At 44.4% G+C, this 27,805-nt stretch overlaps 2 protein-coding genes and 1 long non-coding RNA gene across 4 annotated transcripts in view; 1 reads left to right on the forward strand and 2 right to left on the reverse strand.

Annotated features, from left to right (window-relative positions):
• The window catches only part of nek11 (NIMA-related kinase 11), a gene marked incomplete at its 5' end in the record, with an annotated part of 62,840 nt that extends 62,235 nt beyond the window's left edge, over positions 1–605 (reverse strand). The window contains 2 exon segments of the mRNA XM_080896874.1: positions 448–506; positions 510–605. Of these exon segments, the coding sequence (XP_080753000.1) occupies positions 448–506; positions 510–605 (155 nt within the window).
• Positions 606–10,281: 9,676 nt separating this feature from the next.
• On the forward strand, positions 10,282–12,917 carry LOC308406276. Of its 2 annotated transcripts, XR_013973502.1 has the most exons (4): positions 10,282–10,412; positions 11,010–11,915; positions 12,109–12,196; positions 12,903–12,917. It is a non-coding gene; the product is annotated as an uncharacterized lncRNA (long non-coding RNA). The 2 variants fall into 2 exon arrangements; XR_013973501.1 differs by having other exon boundaries at positions 11,010–12,196.
• Positions 12,918–18,821: 5,904 nt separating this feature from the next.
• Positions 18,822–27,327, reverse strand: cmtm7 (CKLF-like MARVEL transmembrane domain containing 7). The gene is made up of 5 exons (XM_080895591.1): positions 27,110–27,327; positions 23,799–23,975; positions 22,683–22,781; positions 22,368–22,446; positions 18,822–21,562 (listed from the first exon to the last, which is right to left on the reverse strand). Exons 1-5 carry the CDS (start codon positions 27,218–27,220, stop codon positions 21,555–21,557), a joined length of 474 nt encoding a protein of 157 aa, XP_080751717.1. The 5' UTR covers positions 27,221–27,327; the 3' UTR covers positions 18,822–21,554.
• Between the last annotated feature and the right edge of the window lie 478 nt (positions 27,328–27,805).

Here is a 27,805-nt window from a genome sequence, read left to right on the forward strand (position 1 = left end):
ATATCGCCATCTAGTGTCCGTCTGCAGAACTGTTTCTGTCCTGCAGCTTCAGCACTGCTCTGTGTCCTCTGAGCTCGAGTGCGAGGCCTCCATCAGCAAAAGTCCAAACGTTCCAAATATTACCATCAAACATTTACAAATCCACTCAAGAGGAAGCAAACGTTTATAAATAGATCGTAAACACTTTCACACTTTCACAGTTTTTATGTTTTTACTCATTTTTAAATTCATTTTGTTTGTCTTAATGTGCCTTTATCACTAATTTTACTTATTACTCTAAATATGTTCTCTATGTAACCTATTTTCTACACTAAAGCATATATATGTATGTATTTATTGAAACGTGTTAAATAAATGTAATTTTTTTTATCCAACAATCAAATCTAATTGGGATTAAAAAGCAGCAAAAACATCCAGATGCCAACAAGATGATTCAAAGCTACTCACAGCTTCTCTCCATCTGCAGCTTTGGCATCCTGAACCAGAAAAACCGAACCAAAACTTCCTCAGCCCAGATTCTGCAGGATGCTGTATCGCTTAGCGACCAGACCACCGCCTCCGGGGGTCAAAGGTTGGCCGGCTGCCACCTCCTGGAACTGAGGCATCCTGTCAGCTCACCTGTGGAATAAGAAGAGGCGACGGAGAGCTCAGAGTCACTAAAAGCGCAGTTCGACTTCCCCGAATGGGAAAATGATATCCATGTATTACGTCTGTGTGTTCACACTGGCCCTCCACAGTAATTCACTGGTCCAGTGTTCCACGACCAGGACGAAATACGTGTCATGTTCCTTCCACCGCCCGACAATATCCTCAGTCGTAATCAGTAACGCTACAGCCGCAATATACACAGTGCAGGTAGAGCACCGCTTTCCCCTCCCGAGTCGCCTGATGGTTATCAGCTGCATCCAAAGTCCCACAGGCTAACCAAGCCTGATAAGACTCCTTCTTTAGCACGATGGTTCCTTTTACCTCTGATGTCCACCATCTTCTGTGGTTAGCACCATGACAGGCACCAACCACCTTGCAGCCCCAGCTCAGTGCAGCAGCTTCAGCAATGGCGGGGCTGAACATGGTGCATTCAAACTCAGTGTTTCCCTTGGAATGCTGTCAACTCTCTGCCAGGGATGGGAGTCTCCCGGACTGTGGGCTCTGCTAGGCATTTCCAGTGTACCCTCAGTATACATTTAGGCACATTGGGTCTATCCAACATCCTCCTTGGCCACCTGATCCAACCCACTGCATCTGGTTGAAACCTCTCAACCTCACGCATAAGCTCACGCTCCTTCCACACCAGACAGGTGACGTTTCATGTCTCGATAGCCGGGCATTGGTCTACCAGGATCTCCACCCTTGGTCGCCACCCAGCACACTGCATGCAACCCCTAAGCCACCTTCTGAGGGTGGTGGGCCTACAGGATTGTGAGCCCAAGTCCTTTCCTGCCTGGCTCCAGGGCGGGACCCCGGCAACCCTATCTCAGACACGTTGAACTGTTTCCTAGGCTTTTCACTCATGAGGGTTTCTGAATAGCTCTTTGTCTGGTCCTTCACCCAGGACCAATTTGTCATTTGACAACATAGCCCCTGGGATTCCTGGGATACACAAAACCCTCCACCATGATAAGGTAGCGATTCACAGAGGGGATCATAGATTAATTTCTAAAGACAGAGTAAAATAAAATCACAGATGTGGTATTTCTTTCATTCTGAAAAGAAGAAGAAACCAAAAAAGTCTAAGAAACAATCAAATCCATCCCAGAGTGAGAGAAGTGAAGCAGAAAACTGTTAAGGCTTTCATCAGAGGAGTTATTTTATTTTGAAAACATTTCAGGAAATTGGTTTTATTTTGAAAATGTGACCGGACCCATAAATGCACACACTCAATCGCTTTGTCCGTTAATGGAACTCGGGTACCAGTATCATGTCTTTTTAAACAACTGTTTTCTCGAGCTTAGAGCATGCGCGGGTGGAGGATACGACAACCGGAAGCTTATCAGCTGTTTGTATCCGCTGCTTTAATCAGCTCGTTTGTTCCCGTAAAACCGACGGCGGAGACGAAAAAAGGAGAAAAAGAGCTAAAAGTGTCCGATAGTGAAGTTCTGAGGATCTCGAGTAGCGGAAAAGCTGCCGCGTCATCTCGCGATATTTGGGTTTTTAAATGAACCATTTAACCAGGTAAATAAACTGGAGCGATGATTTGTTGCTCGTTTGTGTTGTTGTGTTTGCACATCTCTGTTGCTTGTGGGGCTCGCACACAAGAATTTCACTCGCATGTGCTGTGCCAGTGTGCCTGCACATGTGATGTGACAATAAAAGTGATTTGATTTGATTTGATTTGATTTGTTGTGTTGTTTACCTGCAGCAACTCTGGATGGCGGACTTCCGTGTTTCCATGGAAACTAAAAACAACGAACGCGCAGGCGCACTGACAAATGCAGGGGAGGAGCTTACGTCAGGAGCTCTCACCAGGTGTTCTCACCTTGTTTACTTCCTGCGACCAATCTGCTGCTTCCTCTGTGGTCACATGAAGCTGAGGCGACACAAACTGAATATATTGCATACTGTTACTTCTTGCTGTCAGTAGCATTTAAGCTGACAAAGCAACAAGCTGTGTTGAAAGACCTTCAAACTATACGTCAGTTTTCACATTTTATTTTATTAGAATAAAAAAATATATAAGCGATGCTTTTCTCTGAATTCTATCGATACGTTTGTGCTGCAAGAAATTGTTTAGGAAGAGAGAGAGAGGGCGGGATTTGTGATGTTTAGTGTGTTGGGAGTGTGTTGGGAGTGTGTTGTGTGTCAGTGAGGGCACTAATGAATGTGACAAAGGCTGCAGGGCAAACACTGTCTCCAGGTGGAAACAGGAGCAGTGATGCACGTCCTGCTGTCAGGCCTGCAGCTTTGTCCCTGTGCTGTTCTCTGTCTCGTGGCCACAAACTCATTTTCTTCACTGACACCAATGATTCGTGCGGCATCTTATTGTGACACCTGCTTGTTCTCTCCAGTGGCGGTCCTAGCCTGTTTGGCGCCCCGGGCGAACCCCCCCCCCCCCCCCCCCCCCCCACACACACACACACACACACACAAACAGACACATAAAACATATTAAGGATTGTACATTAACATAAAACTGTTGTCGAAATTCACCAGAGAAACACAAACACACACACACATGAAGAGAGAGAGAGTATGCATTGTATGAGAACAGGACAAATCAACAACTGACAATCACTAATTAATATTAAAATCTGTAACATAATGTGTTGTTTGGAGTTTAGTTTGTTACTGTTACTATTTTTACCATTTCTTCTTGGAGCAACTGTAACGCACATCATTTCCTCAGGGATTAATAAAGTATTCTGATTCTGATTGTTTCAGGATGAGCTGCCATCATCCAATCACACATCTGCTTACCTGCATCTTTTGCTCGTTTCTCCTCCTCTTCTTTTCTCTTTTTCTAAACTGAGCACCTGATGGCTTTGAACTTTTCTTGTCCATCTTCCATTGGTTTTAATTTTGCACTCCAGTATGAACACCCATCCCTCAACCCGAGGATCACCACAACATGATCTAACACACCTACACCTTAGTTCACAGATTCACTTTGTCTAAGACGCATTTCTGGGATTTCACACAACCCAGGATTCAAATCATGAATACATAATGGATTTGGATTTACATCATTATGAATGAAATGTGCTCTACTTGGAAGCAGCTGGCCCCTCCCCTTTTGACAGGTTGTGTGTGAGACTTTAAATCATCAAACTATAAATTATAAATTGTCATTGATCCTTTACCCCGAGTCCTAAAGTGTATATTTATTTTCTTACTGTTCTTATGTTTATTGTTTGTTTCCTTGCACTACTGTAGTTGGAGCCTCGTCATCTCGTCTCTATATGCTGGACTGTCTGTAGCGGAGATGACAATAAAGTTTACTTTGACTTCAGCAGCGAGCAGGCGCACCGAGGGCTCTCGCGCTCACTTCAAAGAATTTTGAAAAAACATCGGTGCAAATTATAAGTCTGCATCATGATGTCTGGTGTTTTCATGTTTGTTGTTTTGTTTTTATTTTGTTTTATTTTGTGAGTTGGTTATTAGATGCTGCTCCAGCCACCAGAGAATCCCCTGTCGCCCCGCCCTCTCCTCCCTGTGCCGCAAGCAGCAGGCGCACCTTGCAAACGGAGGGCGCCCTTACTCCCAGCAAATGGGCGTAAGAACACCGATCCCCACTATACATTATATATATATACTATACATTTTACTTTGGGTGTCAGATTCAGATAATTATTTATTAAAAGCTAGACATTTTAAATGAGAGTAAGAAAGAAAAGTATGTCTTTGTGCCCCTTTTCCCTGTTACTGCCCTATCGGCCCCCCTGGCTAAACCATACTAGACCCGCCCCTGCACAGTTACGTCAGCTGCGTAGAAAAGGATCCTGGTGTAGAAAGTAATATTAAATAAATTCTAACAGCAGCTTATCAAGCTTAAACGTGCTGCTGTTGTTCAGCCGCTGGTTTCCTCTTTCTGGTGCAAAGTGGGCCAAAAACAAACAAGAGAGACGATCAGCTGATCATTGATCATGATTGAAGCAGCAACAGGAGAGGGAGGGGGAGGCAGTCGCTCCATATATCAGTTAAGCTTAACGTGGGAATGCTTTACAAACATTCAGAGATGAACTTACACACTTGCTTTACTTCTCTCTGCGATAACTTTGTCGGAGATGAAATGCCGGGTTGGTAGCGAGGCTCCAAATCAGGGGCGATTCTAGGATCAGAGCTTTGGGGGTGCTGAACACCCAGACAGCTGCCCAGCCAGGCAAGATCAACTTTACTCGTCACGATGAGACGTCTTCCCCGTCTTCCCCGTCTCTGTCAGTCCCTGCATCCTTAAATGTCTCCAGTTGTCCCGAGTTGTCTCTGAATGTCTCCTTGGTGCATTTAAACCCGTTCCTCCCTGTCCTCATCGTCTGTTGTCTTCGTCTCCATTATCAGTCATCATAATTTTACCATCTCTGTGCAAGTCTGCAAATTTCTTTATTAAATCATAAGATTCTTAAATTCATCAAGTCTCTCTGTGCCTGGGTCCTCGTCACAAAACATGACATCACTGTTTTGCACATTTGAACACAATTTAATCCACATTTGTGAAAGAAAAGAAAAACACTTTTTTGAAAAGTCTGTAACAAAACCATCAAATCTGATAAAGGTTATTTAAATGCTGCTAAAGAAGAATGGATTGGAATAGAAAAATACATGTGCTAACCTTAATTACTGGGAGAATAATGAACGATGCTCATAGTGAGTAAGAAGTAAACAGTATAATACAGATACATAAAAAAACAGAATACATTTTTACAAATAAATTATTTCAAAATATTAATAAAAACTATAAAAATAGAGGCAACTTTGCTGTGGTAGAATGAATAAAATGTATGAAAACATCTTTACTGCAGATGCTAATTTTACTCATTTAGTAAAACTAATTTTGTGTTGTAAGAATTATGACTTTCATGCTTTCATGGTGGTACTTAGGAGAGCTTGACCTTTTATCAGGTGGTCCACACTGTAACAAGTGTGAGAAACACTGATAAGTGTCTGTGTGCTTTTGGAGAACATTTAAAGCTGCTGTACAGAATCTTTGAAACAAGCTTAAAACACTTTTAGAAACAGAGCATCTGCTTCTCTTTACAGCTGCTCGCTCCACCAGGGCTGTTTGGCTCTTTCTGATAGTGAACACATGTGATGCACGTACTGCAGCAGTCATGCAGACAACTGGACGGTCCAAACGTTGGCCGACCTGTTACTGGCTGAGGTTTTAGCAGAGCTGTGGCTGAACCACATAAAAATATATCATTAATGCTTCAGCACCCCCAAAAATGGGCTAAAATCGCCCTAACTCCAAATGCTCAACCAGACCGCCGTCAGGTCTCGCACGCTACAGCCGCTCTATCACGTGACACATACTGCTCCGACGTGCTCCGAGTTACGCCATGTCGCAAGTTTTGTGAGGTACTTTCATTATATTTAATGGATCGGATTACATTTTTTTATTTCTCTCCGATGTCCGATCCAGTAATTTAGGTCAGTATCGGACCGATTCCCATACGTCATGTCGGATCGGTCCATCTCTAAATAAAACTGAACAGATCTAAAGAAGGTGTTCCTGAAATTTGGCTTTATTAGAACAGGACGGATGGATGAGCACAGCCCTCTCAGCACAGGGCTGACAGGACTTATAAACCATAATGTACATCAAATACACAGTGACTTAAAAGAAATCAATAAATACACAAACACTTCAACCGCTGCTTCCTCAGACTGCATGAGTAACAGGAACCACTCACTGTCGGATCTGTGAGCGCTAAAATGACTCTGTTACTAGAGCCATCCAGTCGTTCTCTAAAAGTGAACATTAACTTTCTTCAAAGTGCTTTAAAAGTCCAAACACCCACAGCTACAAACATCTGGCTGGCACTACCCCCTCTAGGTCTCCTGACCACAAGGGGGCAGTATATAACGGTATGCAACAAACATAAATCAACAAAATCACTTAAACAAAAGCTGAATTTGTGTCAAACAGTATTTGCCTGCACATAGAGCTTACATCTTTGTCTGTATATGTCATCGTTTCTGTGGTCAGTAGTAAAGTAACCGAGGTATTTCCCCTTTTTGAAAGAAAAAATGTGTAACCCCTGGACTAAAGAACAGATGCTCCAAGTGGGCGAGGTGCTAATTTTCAGATGGCAGGTCTACATCTAGAATCAAAATGAGCACAAACATCAACAACCAAAGTGAAGCATTAAGACAAAACAGAGCAATGTCACACAGGATCCACACATTTGGGCCACAAAATAGATGTAAATTGACTAAAGTAAGACACAAATCAGACAAAAACAGATGCAGCAGGATCACAAACAGACACATGTTGGCTACATGTTGATGCTAAATGACTAAAATCACACGTGCAACACTTTCTACATATTTGACAACAGAAGAAGAACACAAACAAAGTTGGAATGTATTTTTAATTATTTTAAATTTTTATTTTATGCCGAATTAGATATTTTGCATAATCAAGCACCAAATCACAAAGTCTCCTCCCTGTTTGTACTGTAAGGTCAAAACCCTACAGTACTACAGAGAACCCCAACAATCAAACGATCCCCCTCTGAGCAAGCACGAGGCGACTGTGGGGAAGAAAAACTCCCTTTTAACAGGAAGAAACTTCCAACGGAACCGGGCTCAAAAGGGACGGCCATCCGCTGCGACCGGTTGGGGGGGATGGAAATCAAAAAGGAGACGAGATGGCGTGAACTACAGTTGTTAGAATTTGGATTTGGTGCTAAAATTCTGCTTCAAGATGTTAAAAGAAGCAGGGCGGCGGGGAAAAGCCAGGATGGTCATTTCAATCATCTCTGGCTTTAGTGAACCACCTGAAGGGTTTTCACAGAGTTTTTCCCAACGCTGAAAAAAACCTGGAAATTTTGGACTTTTTGGGAGGACCGGGGATGACTCCGAGGCGCATTTTTAGATGCTTTGTCAGAACCTCATCAAAAGACGCATCCTTTGCCATCGCAGCCTTTAACACAGTGTCTGGGGAGCCAAACTCCTTGATGAGGCATTTGGTCATTTTCTTGATGAACTTTTTCTCGTCCTTCATCAGACTTGTGACGGACTCTGTGCTGCTGAGTTCAGGCTGCATCAGATCTCTCAGACGCTTGAGGATCGCGTCAGGTTCTTTTGTAGTACATGCTGCACTGGCAAAAAAGTGCTGAGTTTCAGGTTTGGATTTTCTGATGACTCTCATCATGAGGAGAACGGCGAGGTCACTGGAAATTTTCTCAGCATCAGAAGATGACGCTGATACAGACCTCATCTCTGACATGTCAGAGGAATCCTTGGGTGAGCCTGAAACACTGGCAGAGCGTTTTTGTGGGGAAATGCTCCCAGACTTTGGTGACTGATCAGGTGACTGATCAGGTGACTGAAAAGGTACCACAAAGCATGTTTCTGGGGTACTGCTCCCAGACTTTGGTGTCTGATCAGGTGACTGATCAGGTGACTGAAAAGGTACCACAAAGCATGTTTCTGGGGTACTGCTCCCAGACTTTGGTGACTGATCAGGTGACTGAAAAGGTACCACAAAGCATGTTTCTGGGGTACTGCTCCCAGACTTTGGTGTCTGATCAGGTGACTGATCAGGTGACTGATAAGGTACCACAAAGCATGTTTCTGGGGTACTGCTCCCAGACTTTGGTGACTGATCAGGTGACTGATCAGGTGACTGATAAGGTACCACAAAGCATGTTTCTGGGGTACTGCTCCCAGACTTTGGTGACTGATCAGGTGACTGATCAGGTGACTGAAAAGGTACCACAAAGCATGTTTCTGGGGTACTGCTCCCAGACTTTGGTGTCTGATCAGGTGACTGAAAAGGTACCAGAGAGCATTTTTCTGGGGTACTGCTCCCAGACTTTGGTGTTACAGGTGTCGGAACAGATTCTCTTCCACTTCCATCTGAATCTGTGCTGGTTTCCTTTGTTGGGATCTTCGTTCTTTTAATAATGTTCTGGATTTCTTCCACAGCCACAGAAATTTTGTCCTCAATCAGGTGATCTTCGTCTTCGTTCTCCACCCAGAGTAAAAGTTTTTGTACAAACTTTTCTACTGCGTCTTCTACGAGCACATAGAGGACTTCAGCAGAAAAGGGAGGCTTGGATCCATGTGCTGGTTGTGGAGTCCTGCAGATGACGGTGTCAGACAGGGATCTACCCATTACAGGTTCGGGGACTTGATACAGTCGATCCGTCATAAGTAGATCAAACATTTTTGCCGTTAACTCCACAGTGAAATCTCTGGTTGCTCCACCAGTTCTAAAGTTTTCCACTGTTTTGTGGATGCTGAAGAGTTTTTCTTCCTTTGTTAATTTCTCATACAACTGATTAACGTCTGATCTAATCGCGTCGAAGTCGACGGGAGAGGAGCGTATGTAACGGAGCAGTGTGTTTCGGCTGGAAACCGTACTGTTATCAGAGGGCACCGTGTCACCTTTGGGGTCCTTGCAAATGTTTTTCAGACAAACAAGAAATTTTCTGTTTGCCTTTATTACTTTTCTCAGGTCTTTTTTCGTTGTTTCAAATTGTTTTCTGGCAAACATGGAAAAGCGCTGTTTGCGTGCTTTGAGCCGGGAGTGAGAGGTGGATTGCAAACATCTGGAGAAGAAGTCTCTCAGCTTGTTGGTAATTAATCCTGCATTAAAGGCAGGACTCCTCTCACAGGGCTCTTCGCTGCTTACATCCATGTCGCCAATGATCTCATTTACGATGTCAGCTGCAACCACTTCTACTGGGGTTGCAGCCCGGAAACTTTGGCTTCCTGCGGCTCGTTTTGTTTCGTCCTTTTCTGTTAGAGTTTCTTCCTCATCTTCATCTGTCATCTCTCCATCTGAGCTCCTTGATGACAGAATCACAGAAATCTCTTTGATTGCTGATTGCACGGACATCTTTGAATCCGTACTTTCTGTACCGGAATCAGAGCCGCTCGACAGCTCACGCGCGTGCCTTTTAAGGCACGAGGCAGCGTGGCAAACCATGCGGTGCAGCTTTTTAATATCACTACATTTGCCGCTGACATAAACGGCGGGGTCTTGCGGGAGATCGGGGCTTTCTCTAACGAGTTTGACCGTTGAGCTGACCTTTTCGGAGATCTCTTCCTCAACCATCCGTGTCAGCTCGTCAGTGCTCTCAGGTCGCTGTTCCAGGACGTTAAGAGCGCCGGCGATGGCAGCTGAGATGGAGTCTCCGAGGGACGGGCTTATTTTCCCCGCACCTAAAGGCTCCGGATCTTCCTTCATCATGCGATCCTGAATAACAGGAAGGGCATTTTTGAGGATTCTGCTAGAGGCGGTCTGAATGATTTCACAAATCATATCAGCGAGCACCGCTCGGACGCCTGAGTCGCATGTGCCACTTTCTATCATGCTCCACTCAGCTCCAGAGAGCCTTTGGAAGCACCTGTTGAAAGGTGGCATAATCTGGTCTGGTGTGACCACGACTGTATTTTCGTTTTCGCTGCGTGTTGACATGGTTGTATCGCACATTAGATTTTCTGGGTTTGAGAGAACAGCTGGATAATTTCCTTGTTGGGAGAACGCCGACTGTTGAACATTTGCAAACAGGTGAGCAGTGATGTTTCTGTGTGAGCGCTCCTATTTAAAGCTTTCCCTGCCTGTGACGTGGCTGTGACGATCAAAGCAGAAGCTGATTCCTTTGATCTGCCAGTGACGCCACACAGAACGCACGAGCGCACGGATAGAAGCCGCGCCCTCACCATATCCCAGGATTCACTGCGAGTCAGCGGTTGAAGAAAAATGGCGGACGGCCGAAGTGAAGCGCAGAAATACCGTCTTCAAAGTGAGCGCGGCGCTTTTGTCCCACTGCAAATATACCGCGGAACAAATGTTAGCATAATGAAAAGTCTTAAAGTCGCATTTAGCGACCCTTCGGCTAAGTTACGTGACGTTAGTGAGGTCGCATTTAACGCGCTCTTTCTCCGTTAGTTCGTTCAGGTTTCTGCCGAAGCTCCGTCTGTTTGTCGCCGTGAAGCCAAACGTACTTAAACGGTTCAGGAAACACCGAGCAGACGGTTGAGCAAATATGTGGCCCGCGAACTGCGGTGAGGACGCAGACTCAAGCATGCTGTGCTGCAGTTTGTCCTTAAAGAGCTCTCATCCTGTTTAAAGCGCTAACAATGAGACAGACAGTAGATGGAGAAGTCCTCCTGCTGTTTCCTGCTGTTGTTGTCAGGCTTATATCAAACAACCCGAGTCTGTCACCTTTGTTATAAAGACCAACACTCTGCAGGATCCTGTTTCTCTCTGATTCAAACACATAAAGTGTGTCTTTGTGACGATAAGAGGAAACGGTGTTTTCATCCTGCAAGTTCACACAGATTTGATAAACTTCTGCTGCTTTTGTTGCTGACTGCTGTGGTTGATTTCCTTCTGCAAGTGTCCAGAGTCAGAAGAGCCTGAGAAGGTGAGAGGAGACGGAGGCTCTCCACCCCTGATGAGACACCAGGACAGATCCAGGACAGTGTGAGGAGGAGGAAGAGGAGCCAGCAGCAGCTGAGAGATGCAGAGGAGAGCAGACAGCTCTCTGTAGTTGAGGGACTGCTAAAAACACTGAAAACACTTTTATATTTGCTTCCTGTATCTGCAGAAGCATCTCCAACACAACCTGTAACAGCTGCATACAGGAACCACTCACTGCTGTTCGTCCTGCAGGATCTGAGAGGGAACCAAGGAAAAATAAGGGAACCACAGACAACTTTGATAATGCTTTGATTTATCCAGAATATATGTAGTTCAAATGTTGTTTTCATCAGTGGGATTGTGCTGGTTTCAGTGGGGAAAGTGTGCAGCTCATTTAGACACAAAGTTGTCCCTTCATAAGATAAGATAAGATAACCTTTATTAGTCCCACACGTGGGAAATTTGTAAAGTGTGTCAGTATTTTCTAAAGATGTTTCTGTATCATCTCTCTGCTGTTAGAGCCTCCAAACATCAGCCTGCTTATGCTCTCACACAGGGGCGGAGCGTGGGGGTGGCTTACTGGGCTTAAGCCCGGGTTGTTTTGTCAGAAGCCCGGGGTCTTTTGGAGTGTAATTTTTTCATAGTTAGATGCCTGGCTGACAACTGTATAAAACAAAAAGTACACACAATATTCGAAGCACATAATGCACACAGTGGGAATTTACGACTGTGCGTGAATCCCCCCTGATATTGGTATGATCCGAGCTCAGGCACTAAGCAACTGAGCGAGGGGGCGGGGCTGCAGCCAGGTGCTCTTGTGCCTGTGAGTGCGCTGTTGGAGTAACGGAGCCAGCCATACTAAGGAGAGCTTAAGTTTGACCAGGTACCAAAGCAAACCATTCATACCGTACAAATGACGGTGAATCACGAAAGATTGATATCAAACTGATCACTTGACCAATATTACGTTACTTGCTCTTCAAGTGAATCAACAAATGGCGAAATGAAAAGCCGAACAAATGCTTTTTTTTTTTTAATAGAGTCTTATCTTACGTGTGTTTATTTCATATTTTCAGTTCTTACCCTCCCCGACTAAATCGGTTTCAGTTATGTACTGAAATATAAGAATGGACATTAGAGGCTTCTTTCAAAGAAAAAACTCAGGTAAATGTTATTTTATATATTATGCTTTGTATGTTGTTCAGTATATTTCTATGCAAAACAAGAGGGATTTCAGTACACAGCAGGATATTCACATTTGTAACCAGATATTTACATACACTTTAGGGAGAAAACATAAAACATTTTTTCTGTACAACATCAATTTAGAGTAAACTTTTGTTTTAGATAAATATTGAAATATCTTTTGAATTAGTTAAATGTCAGAATAAAGAGAGACAGAGCTTCTATTTTTTATCACTTTCATCAAATTTAGGAGTACATGTACACTAAGTTTGTTAATTAATAAGAAAACCAGATGATTCCATTCTGAGCTGAAGAAGCTTCTGATTGGTTAGTAGAGTCCATGTGAGTAAACTGGTGGCACAGCTGTGGATGCATATAAGACAAAACACAGAGCCTGTTTCTGTGACATGGGAACATCAAGAGATGTCAACCAAAACACCAGGAAAAGAATTGTGGAGCTCCATAAGTGTGGCTCAGTTTGAATACAATTTGGTGCCATTTGCAATTAAGAAATACAGATAGTTTCTCTCTTTACTCTTAAAGTTAACAAATATGTTTTTTATATTTATCAATCTAAAGAAATAAACATTTAGTCTGATTTGATGTTACAATTATAAAAGTGTTGTGTTTTTATCTGAAGAGTTTGTAAATATCTGGTTTCAACTGTATATTTGATGATTGTCAGCACAAAGAGGGAGAGAGAGGAACAGAGAAGGAGAGAGAGGAGACAGGACAGAACAGAGATGAACAAGAGCAGGTGAGACACACATGTTAGTCAAATGGTTGTTTACCAAAAGTATCACCGTATCATAGGTACTCATGTATCTCGTACCTAGTGTTTCTTTTTAGGTTTGTTATTTTTCAAATTCTATATTTATTAAGTTCTGCAGGCTTGTTTGCACAACAAGGCTAAATAATTATATAAACTTTTGTGAATCTACATAGTGTACTTTGGTAGAATTAAAAAATAAGTGTAGTGCAGGTCTATGATGATTTTTAGTGCTACTATCATCTAGTTCTGATTCTGGTTCTGTCTTGGTTAAATCCTAAGTAGTCCTGATTTTGAACTCTTGTAGTCCTGTTTTAATTCCGGATCAGTTCTGGGTCTGGTTGAATTGGGGTTTAGTCCTCGTGTCTTGATGCAGCCCTGACCTTGTTCTGCCTTGCTGCTTAATTAAAAAACTAGTTTAAGGTGTCCTGTATATGTGATATCTTTTTTTCCCTATATGAAGTCATTCTTTTTTGAACAAAACTCAAAACAGAGCCAATTAATCCTTCAGTCATTTCTACACCCCCCCCCCCCCTCCCCCAAAAAAAGAAAAAAGAAAAAAAAATCCACATGCATACTACCCTTCAGGGCTAAGCCCCGGGTGTTTCAAATGTCTGGCTCCGCCTCTGCTCTCACATCTGCAACATCTGAAGTAAATTATGCTGCACAGTTTTGTCATCAATAAGAGAAGATTTACTGCATCAGTTTGTCTTCATTTCATCTGAAACACACACGGATCAAATCTCTGACTTTATTTTTGGGATATTGCCCTTAAATGTAACTAAAGCTTTCACACAGGGCTCGTAAATGATATGAAATAGAAACAAATACCTTGAATTTTGACTGAAATGTCATATTTGATTCCACCACTGAGCTTTCTTTGTGCAGAATCAGAATGGGTTTTATTTCCAAATGTTGAGCAGCTTTACAACATTAGCAAATTGCTGCTTAGTGCAAAACATACTGTCAGACAACGCTGAAAGAAAGCAAAACTGAAAAGTGCTCAGTAGATATATACATGATAGCAGGTGGTGCTCAGTGCAAGCATGGAGTGATGCAGTGAACAGTGTAGGCTCACTGTGTTCTGTATCTAGTAAATATCAATGATGTCACTCCTGATACGTTTGTACCATCAAACTGAGCATCAGTCTACACATCTGCTTTAAACACAACTGTAAAAAACACGTATCTGACATTATTCCGTCAAACTGTCACAACACGTGTTTTATTTAGGACCATTAACTCTGCTCCGACTGTATCGAGGCCTCGTCTGCAGCCTGTGAACGGTTTGTACGCTGTTTTATTGAGAAGGTCTCCTCCACCAGGGCTCAGATCTTTCTGCTCATGACCTCTCAGTCTCTGCTTCCTGCTCTGCTGTCTTTGAGCCGGTGACTCTGTCCGCTTTAAAGGAGACTGTTGGTCATTTTAAGCCTGCAGGGTCTCCAAACGATGCTGCCCCTCCTCGACTCTTAAAACACGTGTTAACTGCAGTTGGACCTTTGCTTTTTGAGCAAACCACAGTTTGATGTCAGGTGTTGTCCCTAAAGATGTTAAACATGCTGTAGTCAAACCCCTGATTAAAAAACCTGCTCTTGATCCTATGACTCTTGTAAATTACAGGTCTATCTCCAAACTACCTTTTCTTTCCAAATGTCTTGAAAAGAGCTCACAGCCAATGAATGGCCTTCCTGGGAAAGCAAAATGTTTTAGATGTTTTCCAGTCAGATTTTAAACCCTTTCACTGAATCAGCCCTGTTCAAAGTTTTAAGGACATATTTTTAGCTCCTGACGCTCGGGACTGTGTTGTTCTGGTGCTTTTAGATTTGACAGCTGGCTTGATACAGTGCATCACGCCATATTACTCTCTGGTTTGGAGCACTGGGTGGGCACGAGGGGCCCTGGAGTGGTTCAGGTCCTGCTTGGCAGGGTGAACTTTTTGTGCCGTGCTGTCCTCTGTGGTGTGGTGTCCCACAGGGCTCAGTTCTCGGCCCCCTCTTGGTTCTGTACTGAGTTAACTCAGTTGCATTGTATTCCCCTTTTATGCTGATGACTGAACACATACTCCACACAGCCACTACTTCAGTGTCTTGAAATTAAGGCTTGCATGTCTCTTAACTTTTTAAAATTCAATGACAAAAAGACCGAGGTGATGGTTTTTGGTAGCCCCCAATATTTAGATTCCTTTGCCCAGCATGTTAAACCAGCTGTCACAAACCTGGGGGTCAAAGTGACTGTGATCTGACGTTTGGCAGTCAGATTGAGGCAGCTGGCTAAAGCAGGTTTTTCACAGCTATCCACGCCTTTGTTAGCACTCGGCTGCATTACTGTAATGCACTCTATACTGGGGTCAGCGCATCATATATTACTCGTCTACAGAGGAGGCAAAATGCCGCAGCTCGTCTTTTAACTGGCACTCGACAGTTTGAGCACATTTCCCGTTTCAGCTTCACTTCACTGGCTGCCAATACTTTTAGGATTCATTTTAGAATTCTTTTATTTGCTTTTAAAGCTCTCCACGGCCTCGCCCCATCTCATCTCTCTGAGCTGCTACAGCCTCATACACCCACCTGCTCTCTCAGGCCAGCTGATCAGCTGCTCCTGCATGTACCCCGGACAGGGCGTAAACTTAGAGGAGATCGTGCTTTTGCTGTAGCAGCTCCCAAACTGTTTTTAGTTGGTTCTATGTTGTTTTTTAATACAGGGCTGTTTGAAATTTTATTTTTTTTCTTAACATATCTGCTGTACAGCACTTTGGTCCTGTGCTGGCTGTGTTAAAGTACTTTATAAATAAAGTTGGATTGGATAAAGTGTCCAAAGACATCCAGCTTGTGGGGACAGGTTGATTGGATAATCCAAATTGTCACTAGGTGTGAATGTGTGAATGAAAGTGAGCACGAATGGTTGTCTGTCCCTGTGTGTTGGCCCTGCGACAGACTGGCGACCTGTCCAGGGTGGACCCCGCCTCTCGCCCTATGACAGCTGGGATAGGCTCCAGCGCCCCCCGCGACCCTGAAAAGGATAAACGGAAGCGAATGGATGGATGGATACAGTGCTGTGGGTTTTCCACAGGGACAACTTTTAGGACTCTTTATCTTTCTAATGTTTGCTAATAATCCACACGGTTCTCTACATGCCGCTAACGCTTTCATGTGTTTTCAAAATGTGCCTCAAACATCAGATTAGCGAAAACTGAAAGCATTTATTTTACACACAGATTTTTCCACCCACAGCAAAATGCTAAACCTCTACACACACTGATGACTGTTTTACACAAAGACGTTACTAAACAGATAAATGCATCATTTTGTTAACTTTAATAATACTTTGTTTCCATTTTTCATGTGTTTGTTCCTCGTGTTCTATGAAACTAGCAGAGACAGAACTGGTGCAATGAGCCTTTAATTCACAACATGCAATAAATCACAACTTGTAGTTTGAACACATTTTAAAAATGTAGAAAAACAACTCGTGTTTGTGATGTCACTCAAACACTGTACACATCTTTTATTGTAATATAATAAAATCACAAGTCCAGCCTGATCGTGGCTCCTCACAGAAGTCAAGTGACCAATCCACACCCACAGAACATTAAGGCACTTTGGAGAAAACACTAAATGAACTACCAGGTGACCGTGTCCACTGGGCTCCTCGCTCTCATGTGTATACATTTATCCTAGTCTCGATCTCAAACATTCGATTCACAGATTCGGGAACTTTAAGAAGCAAACGTCCAATCAGAATTTAACGTTGGAGAAAGAAAACCTTTGAAACAGCTGTTAGGACGGCTGCTCCACGACCTGCTGTTACAGCTTTTCCTGGCGCCGCCCCGTGTGTCATCACAGGAAACAGCAGTGACGGGATTCAGCTCAAACAAAAAGATTTAATATGAGCTGAATAATCGACCAAATGTATGCAGGACTTTAGTCTGTAGTAGAAACACAATCAGTGGCATTAAAAATGAAAGAATAGACCTGAGACTAAAAGTTGCTGTTGAGTAAAATGTTTCCATGTGTGAAGCTTTGTTGGTCTCAAATGAAACAAACAGACTCGAGATTAAAGAAAGTCATGTTTCTCACTCACTATGTGTTCACAGACTCTCTGCATCGAATCATATCTGTTATTAATCTCTGTCTCTCCTCCACAGCATGTCTTCATCCTGTCTTCCTTCTCTCACCAACCAATCACAGTGATTGGCCCCGCCCCTCCCTGAGCCTGGTGCTGCTGTAAATGAATCTGTGGCATGTGTAGAAAACAGGGTCAAGACTTGTACAACTAGAAGACTTCCAAGTCTTGCCCAATTGCATACGAGCTTTGGCTGCTTTCCACTAAACTGGAACATTTGTACAAACAAATCTCACCTGGAGACCGAGTCGTTTCCCTCCGACAGTGAAAAATGTAATGAGCAGTAATGTATTATCAGCGGTCCAGATTCATAGCCAGTCTAATGAATGTTTCTGTCCCCCAGTGGACACGCAGCCATACATCAGGTCACTTTGCATCAGTGAGAATATCATCATCAAGCTGGAGCCAAAATAAATAATGTAAACAGTGTGGTTTGTCTATGGTGGAGCCCGGATCCATCAGAGTACTCGAGGCATGGAAATAACTGTAAACGCTCACAGCAACGCCTTCAAATAGCCTTCAGGAAAACCACATCGCTGTCCCACTCTGACTGACAAACACCTTCGTTTTGGATTCACGCAAAACATCCAGACGGAAAATTAAAGCCCAGCTTTAGGGTAAAAAAAATAAGTCCAAGGAAACAGAAACAAGAAAAGTTTGAATTTTATCCCAAACTGGAAAAACAGCATAGTAAAAGTTCAACCATAGAAATAGTAAATACATACAAAACTCAAATGTAAATCTTTTCACGTGTTGTGATTTAACACGATGATGTAACGGCCTGCTGCAGTAAGCTTATCAGTGCATAAGAAACCAAACTCTTACAAATGAAGCTGGTGCAGACAGGAAACCAAAGAGGCAGCGAGCACAGCAAGTGAGCATGGTGCACCATTACGAACAGCATCACAGCGTGAAATAAAGCTTATGAGACACGTGACGTTAATGGGACGGGAACCCCTCCACACTGTGCGACCCTCAGGGGTTCAGGCCCTGACGTACCGGACTCACTGGGAGCAGGCAGGATGTGATGTCACTGTTGTGAAGTCAGTCCCTGCAGCCTATCAAACAGGACCGTGACTGTATGAGGAACTCGCAGTCTCTACCTGCAGGGTCACATGACTTCATGACCAGCTTCAGATAACGAAGAGCTGAGTGACCGCTCTTATTCAGTGTCTCAGTCAGTGGCACGTTTTACTACTGAAACCCTGTGGGCGGGGCTTGTACCCTGGACAGGTCACCCCACCTACGTCTTTGGACTGTGAGAGGAAACCCAGACAGGGAGAACATGAAGCTCCAACCGCTGCACCGCTAAGCCACCACAACCTAATTATGCTTTTTAAAGTTAGTTTATGAAGTTGTCTGAAGCTGAAAGCATTCGTACAAAAAGCTCACATGCTTTCATCAAGTTCCTACACCAACTAGAACATCCTGACGGTTCCCACAGACCAGTCGAGCAGGAACCCGTTACGATGTCACACAGTGTGTAGAGGCTCCAGGATCAGACACTAACGGGTATTTAAATGTACTACAAAGTACTGTGTAAACCTTCCACAGTTTAACATTCAGTTTGAATCCAATTAGAGGTCAGGCCTTCATTTGGTGCTCTGAGCTACTTCAGAGGAAATTTCAGACACATTCAGTGCACAGTCAGAAGCATCGCACAGTAAGGCAGTAATCTCAGGATTATCGTTACACACCGAATGGTTTTACTCGTTTGTTAACGACAGGTGGCAGAAAAGGGTCTAACTTTGAGCCTTTTTATTCTAAGAATTAAAGCGAAACCAGTTTGGGTTCTATGAAGAACACGCAGCAGAAAAACTGGAAATGTGTTTTTCCTCCAAGACGTTCACAGCAGTTTATCTGCACACCTGTAAACTGGGATTAATCGCTAAAAACAATCAAACAATAAATGGCACTTTGTTATTAAAGACCAATAAGACAAGCAGCAGCTGTCATGTGAACACTGACATGTTAGCATGAACTCCCCTCCTGTCCAATCAGATCGGCAGTGCAGCCGAGAAAAAATGGGCGTGGCATCAACAATAGTCATGCTAGGTCACGCTTGTTAGCTAGTGCTGCTATATTAACCTCTTCATTAAATTCCATTTAATAAAATGTTAACTATGTATCAGTAATGCACAGTCAACAGAAAACATAAGCATGGTTTAACCATTTTCAACAAACTCTTAATTCTGTCTCTTCAATTTGTTTTAATAATCACTTAGCTGTAAGCTAACGTCTCGGCTAACGTTGGCTACCTGCCACATTTGGCGTCTCTGTCTCGATTCGTAACGATTGTTCACGTTAAAGTTTTTAGGTTCAGAGGTGTGACTTCATTTTCCACGTAAGTTCAACTGAGCGTTGAGTCAATCAGAGATGTTTGCAGAGCTGACAGCCCAGAGATGCTGCATGCGGTCGGAGCTAGCAGTTAGCGGGAGTGGACGTCACCGTGTGCAGATTAATAAAAGTTTTCTGTCACTGAGTGAAAGCACAGATTAAATAACTATGATCAGAACGAACGGGCTGGGAGAGGTACGCAGAGATTGTGCTTAAACAGTCGGACGATTGTAAAACGGCTAACACGCTGCGCTCAGTGCAGCACATTGAATATTTACAGCATCTTTTCATTGTTAGCTCGTCTGTGCGTTCACTGATGTGGCGTTGCAATGACTTCTTTTGGAAAACACACATTCTCCAAAAATGTAGCTTCCAACATATAATTATAAATCCAAACACTTTTAAATGGATGATGTTTAATATTTACTACAATATGTCTTCGTCTGTCCATAGATACACACTTTTAATCTCTTTGGTTCATTTGAATCCATCTCAGCGCGTCTGAACGAAGTATCATTGATCATTAATCACGTGAATATTTGGATAATCTGAATGAATCCATGTCATTACATTTATTAATCTGCACAGATTTCCACACAGTTCATTTTTAATCCTGATATAATTTATACATCGCTCTCTTTTGGCATCCTCTAAAATAATCACAGATGTGCTTTTTAAATACAAAATTCAGACTGAATTTTAAATTCAAATGGCTAAAAGTTTGGTTCTTTTAAGCACCGAGGACAGCTGAACAAAAAGAGTAATTACAATAATCTGCAGTTCCTGCTGAAACGTCTCTAAACTGTTCAGTTACAGATTGAATCCACGTCAGTGACATATTACATGTTCTTCCTCCATAACACAGACGCTGTGCTTTGGCCTTTATTTCTCTTATTGTCAGTAAATCCCACAAGCAGACATCAAACACTGGAGCTTCCCACAGAACACCTCTCGACACACAAAAACATTCAGGTTTATCTCCTGTACATGTGTCTACGGGACACACGGCTCCCAGCTGTGGTCTGATTTAACGCGACACAAACTGAACCGCGTGTTTTCTGATGTATTTGTCGGGTTTTCGAGCATCTCAAGCAGAACAGCTGGAGACATTTGTCTTTAATGTAAGTGGGCGTGTCCATGAGTCAAACTGGTTCTTATATTTATCTGCAGCTTGTTTTGTAATATAAATGAACAATGACATCATTACTGACCCACATAATCAATGTGAGATTTTTTCAATCATTAAAACTTGCAACCTGTTTACATGCGTGTGGTTTGCACTGTTTACATGCAGCGTCTTCAGCTTCCTTGAATCTTTAAAAATGACCCAGCTGGCTAAAACAAACTGAACCTCCAGCAGGTTAGACTCCGCCCACGGGCTTCCTGACAATCAAAGAAATAACGATTTCTGCCACGTGTCTTTACTCGCCAAAAATGACGATGTTTTGTTCTTTTGCTTTGTTGGCATGCCGACGTTTTACCTGTTTCATTTGTTAGCATGCTGCTGTTTTACAGCCCCTGAGTAAATTTTTAGCATGCTAACAACAACATTAGCATGCAACTCGTGTTTGAGTGATAAAAATATTTCAACACTAATATTTTAAAGTAGAACTGCTGTAATTTTAATGCATCTGTGGTCCAAACTGCTTCTGCAGAGCTCGAGGAAGTTTCAAAGGAGCAGAAGGATGGGCGCTGTAAACCGTGAGGACACGCTCATTTATGGCACACAGCAGTGTGAGGGCGCCATCGCTTTAGAGCCCACGCCTCATTCTTAAGGACAAAGAAAGAAAACAACAGGAATGATGGGAAATATAATAAAGGTGACAATTCCAGGTGACTGTGCTGTCGTTCATGAATGAGGATTACCGATGGTTCAAATGTGACCCAGAGCACCGTTACCATGGAAACGTGACCACAGCGGTCCGATTTAACGAGGAAGTAAAAGAATGACACTGACTGCTGTCCAGCCCAGCCGGTGCTGCGTCGGCGCTCCTCTGCAGTAAGAGTTATGATCACATCGATTTATCCAGGTGGTCGCTTGGCAGAGAAGAACCAGGACACAGCAAACTGCCAACACAGCCATCTGACTCCATCATGACGGGACGCTTTTTACATGGCTGCAGAAAAGCATGATGGGAGAAACATGCGGGGAGAGAGTGTTAGAGTCTCAGGGCAGTGGAAGTAATTGCTGTCATGTGGATCGGCCTCACATCTTTGGATGTGGCTCGAAGAAAACAGTTGGCTCACTGTTTGGAAAAAAAAAGCACTTTTAACTGATTAGCATCGTTAGCATCGTTAGCATTCCTCAGGGAAACCCTCCTCTTATCACAGGGAACTCAGCTCGAGCAGGGAGGTGCACGCTTGCATTATTTATACGATAACAATGTTTTAAATGTGGTACGCAGCCCCCTTCAGTCCAACTGTGGACAAATATGCACCAGTCAGGTGTAACATAATGACCGTGTGCCTAATGTTGTGTCGGCCCCCCTTTGGCTGCACCCATCGAGGCTGTGCTGTGGGTGGAGCCTCTGCAGATTGGACCGTTTGTGCAGCACCTCGCACTGATGCTCTGACTGAGGTGGCCCGTGACCCCGTGACCCCTGCTCCTTCCTTGGAGCCCCGCAGGAGCTGCAGTGTCGCAGCTGCTCTGAGCCAAACTGTCACAAATCCTCACGCTCGTCCGATTTCCTGCCTCTAACATCGACTTTGAGCACAAAACGCTTACTAGTCCCTGAATGCACTGCAATTTAACAACATGCTTCACTTGAAACGTGCTCATAAAAAGCAGATGAGGCCATGAAGGTTTGATTCTGCAGCGCGTTAAAAAGACGACACCCTCGCCCAGCGCTGGAGACGTTTAACCCAAAACCACGTGAGCAGGTAACAGGCTCAGACCAGAAGCAGGTGAAGGACAGCACCTACCAGACTGAGGCCCACAAGCCACGCTGTAAGACGTCCACAAGTTCACGGCCATCAGGAACGTCGCTATGAATCCAAACACCTGTGAACGAACACACAATGCGTTACAAACACCTTTCAAAGTAAAGCTGCTCAAGTCTACTGACGGATCGCACTCAGCTCAGAGAAGTTCAGGCAGGACCAGATTTCTGTTCTCAGGAAAGAACTTAATGTGACGTCCTGCGTGATCAGAGGGAGGACTCGGTCTGCAGGAGCCACACACAGCTGGTCTGCTGCAAAGTGACACAACGCGAGTCTCGCAGTTGTGCGCTTACGTACCGATCCGGCCACCAGCGCTGAAACTCCACCGCTATTCGCCGAGGCGATGATGGAGGCGATGAGGATGAGGATGCATCCCACAGAGTAATGGAAGAACTCCTGAAACAGCAGAGGAACAATAAACATTTCTCAGCATCTGTCAGCACCTCGTGTCCACCACAGAGGAGCTCCGAGCCTTCCTCAGAGCTCCGCTTTAGTGAAGGCTTCAAAGTCGGGTCTGCTTCTGAAACCAGGATGCAAACATTCACTCTGCCGGAGCTTCAAGTCCCGTTTCACTCGCACGAGTTTTCATAGATTCATTAATAAATACCGCTGGACAGGAAGTGCTTTTAATTTCCAGCACGTCTCTCATCCTGCAGCCGGATGAGCTCGCTGAGAGTTCAGCACAGGAACCAGACCTGCACCGCAGCTGCTGGACTTTCAAAATAAGAGCAAGGGCCTGACCGCTGCTGAACAGATGTGCGTACAGATGTGCAGAGGATGCTGGGGGTCGGGTGACATGGAGGCAGGTGCTCTGCTGTGGAGCTTTATTAGTACTGCTTACAGCTGAGCAGACTGCATATATGTGCAGCGTCCACATGAAGATCAGCAATCATCTCACAATGTTTAACATTTCTCTGGATTCAACAGAACAGGAAGAGGAAGTCTCGCCATGTGTGGAAGCATAAATCTGAGCCGAGCGACTAACAGCTGCAGGGTGATGTTTCGTCTCAGGCTGAGATCTCCCAGCACGTTTGGTGCTCATGAACCTTTTCAAGGTCACAAAGCTCTCAAAAGGTTAAGGAACAATTTGCAGCAGCTGATTTGTTTCATTTTGATCAAAAGTCTGAGATTTGCTCTGAAAATCACCTCTGCTCACGGCCGACTGGTCAGGAAGGTAAACGAGGGACTGCTGGTGCACTGCAAGCATCCGCACATCAGAAGCTCTCTTCCTTCCTTGAACTCCACAGAGAAGCCAGAGGAACATTTGGGTTCTTCTGGCTTCTCTGCGTTGCATAACAGCAGCTTCCTGTTACGCTACGCTGAGAATCAAACGCTCAAGTCTTCGATGCAGAAGTTTGGCTGAAATGCAGAAGCGAGACCGACACAGACGGATGGAAGCGTCGCTCCTCTTACCGTCAGCGGCCAGTTGATGCAGGGCATCCTCGTCTGCAGCCTGCACAGGTGCATGAGGAAGAAGATGAGGAAGGCTACGAGGAACCACAGCGTCACCACCTCGAAGTACTGGAAGGCCGGCCAGCTGGGCCAGCCGCGAGTGCAGAACACACACAGGAAGGCGATGAGCAGGGAGATCTGGCAAAAGGGAAATTCATTTTAATATGTGCTTCCTTTGCATTAGAGGCGAGCAGCGGTTTGAGGACGTGCATCACATGTTTTTGCATCTGCTTGTTTAAACAAGCAAAAGAGAAGAAAGCGATGCGCCGCGTTCACGGCCGACGGTTTTCAGAAGAGCTCCTGAGCGCGTGCAGCGACTTCCACCTCAGGATCGGCCGGTTTGTCATGAGCTCCACACACTGTGAAAATGTCACTGCTGGACTGTTTGCAGATGTCACACTCATCATGTTTTCACTCCCCGTCCCAGCTTTTTAAAACTTCTTGCTGGCATCAAATGTAAAATGAGTTTTTATTTTCAGACAATAAATAAATAAATAAATAAATGGTACATTTGGTTCTGGCAGCTTCAGCTCAGGTAAACGCTGTGTGGGGATGTGTGCAGGCTGTGGCTCTGATTGGCTCTGTGGCTCTACACTAACTTTTTGCCACTAAATGTTTTTCTTAGGCGCATCAGCACAAAAGTTAGGCGCACCCAAAGCTTTCAACCACATCGCCTAACGCTGCAGTTTTACATGTGCACTTTTAAAGGGGAAACTGATGTCACAGACAATATTCATTTGCAAATGATTAACTAACAATCTTATGCTTGTCCTTAAAGTGCGTGGCTCTCTTTGGTAATGCTGTAGGCAACGTTAAACGTATTCGTCACATCGGCTCCTCTGACGACCTGCCTGCTGCTGAAAGGCAGCGGGGGGGGGACACTTTGGTGGTTGTTGAAATAGTTTGTGAGCTTTAACCTGAGATTCTGGTGTTTCTGGCAAAATACGTTTATATTTAAAAGTCCATTCAGGACTTAATGACTCGATATCCATATCAGAGAGGTCCCGCCCCTGACTGTCTCTGATTGGTTTAGACCACGATAGGGGCATGATGTGTGTCTGACCACACGGAGACGTTCAGAGTTGCAGAGACCTTTTTTTTCTTTCTAGTTGCACCATTAAAAAACTGGTGGCACTCCAGAGCCCTGCTCTGTTGCCACAGAAACTCTGATATTTAGCTCACATAAGCAGGAGTTGCTCCTGATGTGACGGCACAGCCTGAACCAACCAGGCCAAATGTGGCAGAAAGCTGTAAACATGGTTGTTCTGGGTCAAACAGCTGTTGGGTCTGAGTAATCGTTCAGCAGCCGATTTGTGTTTTTGTTTTAGTTCAAAGAATATTAGAATATTACCAAACCCTCCAGCGTCGTGGTCTCAGAGGAACACGTTTCAGACTGTTGACAGTACACGTGTTGGAGTACACGTGTTGGAGTACACATAGGAAACTGCATACAAACCACCGTGTTCAGAAATAATGAAGGAGGCGAGCTTCACTCCTGCAGGTCTGTTCTGAGACGGCGTTAAATGGTAAATGGCCTGTATTTATACAGCGCTTTACTAGTTCCTAAGGACCCCAAAGCGCTTTACATATCCAGTCACACACACATTCACACACTGGTGATGGCAGCTACATTGTAGCCACAGCCACCCTGGGGCGCACTGACAGAGGCGAGGCTGCCGGACACTGGCGCCACCGGGCCCTCCGACCACCACCAGTAGGCAACGGCTGAAGTGTCTTGCCCAAGGACACAACGACCGAGACTGTCGGAGCCGGGGCTCGAACCGGCAACCTTCCGATTACACGACGAACGCCCAACTCTTGAGCCACGATCGCCCTTTAAAGGTTTTACACAGACGGTCAGACTCACCGGACACTTTATTAGGTACACTTGTTCAGCTGCACGCCAACACAAATATCAGCCAATCACATAGCAGTGACTCACTGAGACGACCTGCTGAAGTTCAGAATGATGGAGAAAGGCGACCTGAGTGACTCTGAACATGGTTGTTGGTCTGAGTGTGTCAGAAACCAATTTCTGAGCTGACAGGAAGGCACCAGGACCTCGAATACAGCACGATCTGGCATCCTCGTGTCGGTGTTGTTCCCACATCATCATCATAAATGTTCCAGGTTCAACATTGACCAATCACATTGTTGTGACGTCATACTTTTGCAAGCCGAGCGATTCATTCATTTACGAAATTCCAATGTTGCAAGGACAACATGCATAAATCTTACCGTTTGTTACAGAACAGCATCCTGAAATGCAAAGATTCAAATCGCTGCATCGGAGGACAGAGGCCGTTACGCAGACTTTTTTTTTACAGCGCTTTTTTTTACGAAGTCGCAAAAGTGTGACATCACAACAATGTGATTGGTCACTTGCAATGTTAAACCTGGAACAACATTTATGATGATGATGTGGGAACAACACCGACACGAGGGTGTCAGATCATCATGATGAACACTCGTTACGACCATCGCATGCAGAGCATCAATGAACGTGTGGAACATCGAGCAGATGGGCTACGGCAGCAGACGACCACACCAGGTGATCAGAGAAACGCTGCCTGGTCTGATGAGTCTCAGTTTCTGCTGCAACCGTCAATGATGGAGTCAGAGTTTGAGGAAGCAGCATGAAAGTGTGGATCCACTCTGGCCTGTTTCAGCGGTAAGAGCTTCACCGAAACGCCACAGCCTGCCTGAGTGTGGCATCCCTTTTTGACCAGAGTGTACCATCTTCTGATTGGCTGCTTCCAGCAGGATGACGCTCCATGTCACAAAATCATCTCACTGTGATCACATGACCAAAGCCCCTGAGAAATGTTTCCAGCAGCTTGTTGATTCTGAGCCATGAAGAATTAAAACATCTCTGAAGGAAAAACTGGATCCAAATGTTTGGTGCCAGTAAAGTGTACCTAATAAAGTGCCTTCTGAGTGGGTCTAACGGTGCTATTATAATAACACGAGGACACGTAAAACAGCTGGAGAGGTCCCCTGTAAAAGCCTGGGGGTCTGTAGCTGTCTCTGAGCCCCGGGCCCCGTTTTCTGTTCGCCCGTCCCTGTCTGGATGGAAGTTTTTACGAAAATCAATATTTCTCCATCAGGAGCCGATCACTCCGAGCATCACAGGCCGATCAATAACAACAACAGTCGTTTAAATATTTCACAGTTAAAGTTTCTCGTGTCTAAATCTTTAGAAAACCAGGCGCACACAAACCCGGGTAGAACCGGGTAAAGCCCCGGGGTTTGTCCACCGGACCGACTCTTACCAGCTGTCCGATCTTGAGCAGTCCCGGGATGGTCTGGGTGTAGCCCAGGTTCAGGCCGCTCTCCCCGGATGTCCTGGTGGTTGTTGTCGTGGTGATGACGGTGTGAGACATGATGCCGGTAAACAGCACGGTAAATGAAACGTTTAAACGAGTTTAACCGCAGCGGAAAGTCACCGTCGACCGCGCGACACGGCACAGCCCCTGTTTTTATCGCTGACGTCAACGCGCAGCAGATAAACGCGACTGCTTCCGGGATATATTTCATAATAAAAGCACCGACAAAACCCCGTCCTCTCAAAACACTTCAGTGTGTATTCATATATTTTCAGTATAATAACAGTAGCATGTTTTAATTTCATTTGTTTTTTGAGTGTATTTTTCTGAGTGTGTCTGAAATATCAATTTTTATGAGTTCCATAGACTGTATATAAAGATGGACACCACCACTTTGACGTCACCCCCTGGTTTTGGACATTTTAGAGCCTTGTTTTCTTATTAGTGTACATCCACACACACATATGTCTGCTAATCAGTGTTCAATAACATCTTATCACTCTCCTCCTTCACAGGTGAGCCACTCTGACAGAAACTTTGCGCGCACATCATTGAGATTGGGTCATTAACATTTATTTTAAATCACAGTTCGTTCGATTTTCGTGTAAATTCTGGTCATTTCATCATCCTCTGTGAATAAAA

This window comes from Rhamphochromis sp. 'chilingali', assembly GCF_963969265.1.
Source record: "Rhamphochromis sp. 'chilingali' genome assembly, chromosome: 11".
NCBI lineage: Eukaryota > Metazoa > Chordata > Actinopteri > Cichliformes > Cichlidae > Rhamphochromis > Rhamphochromis sp. 'chilingali'.

Coding starts and splice junctions, on each gene's coding strand:
- cmtm7 (XM_080895591.1), bottom strand. CDS start 27,220: ATGTCTCACACCGTCATCACCACGACAACAACCACCAGGACATCCGGG. Junction 23,976..27,109: donor TGCTCAAGATCGGACAGCTG/GTAAGAGTCGGT, acceptor CCCTTTTGCCAG/ATCTCCCTGCTCATCGCCTT. Junction 22,782..23,798: donor GCATCAACTGGCCGCTGACG/GTAAGAGGAGCG, acceptor CTGCTGTTTCAG/GAGTTCTTCCATTACTCTGT.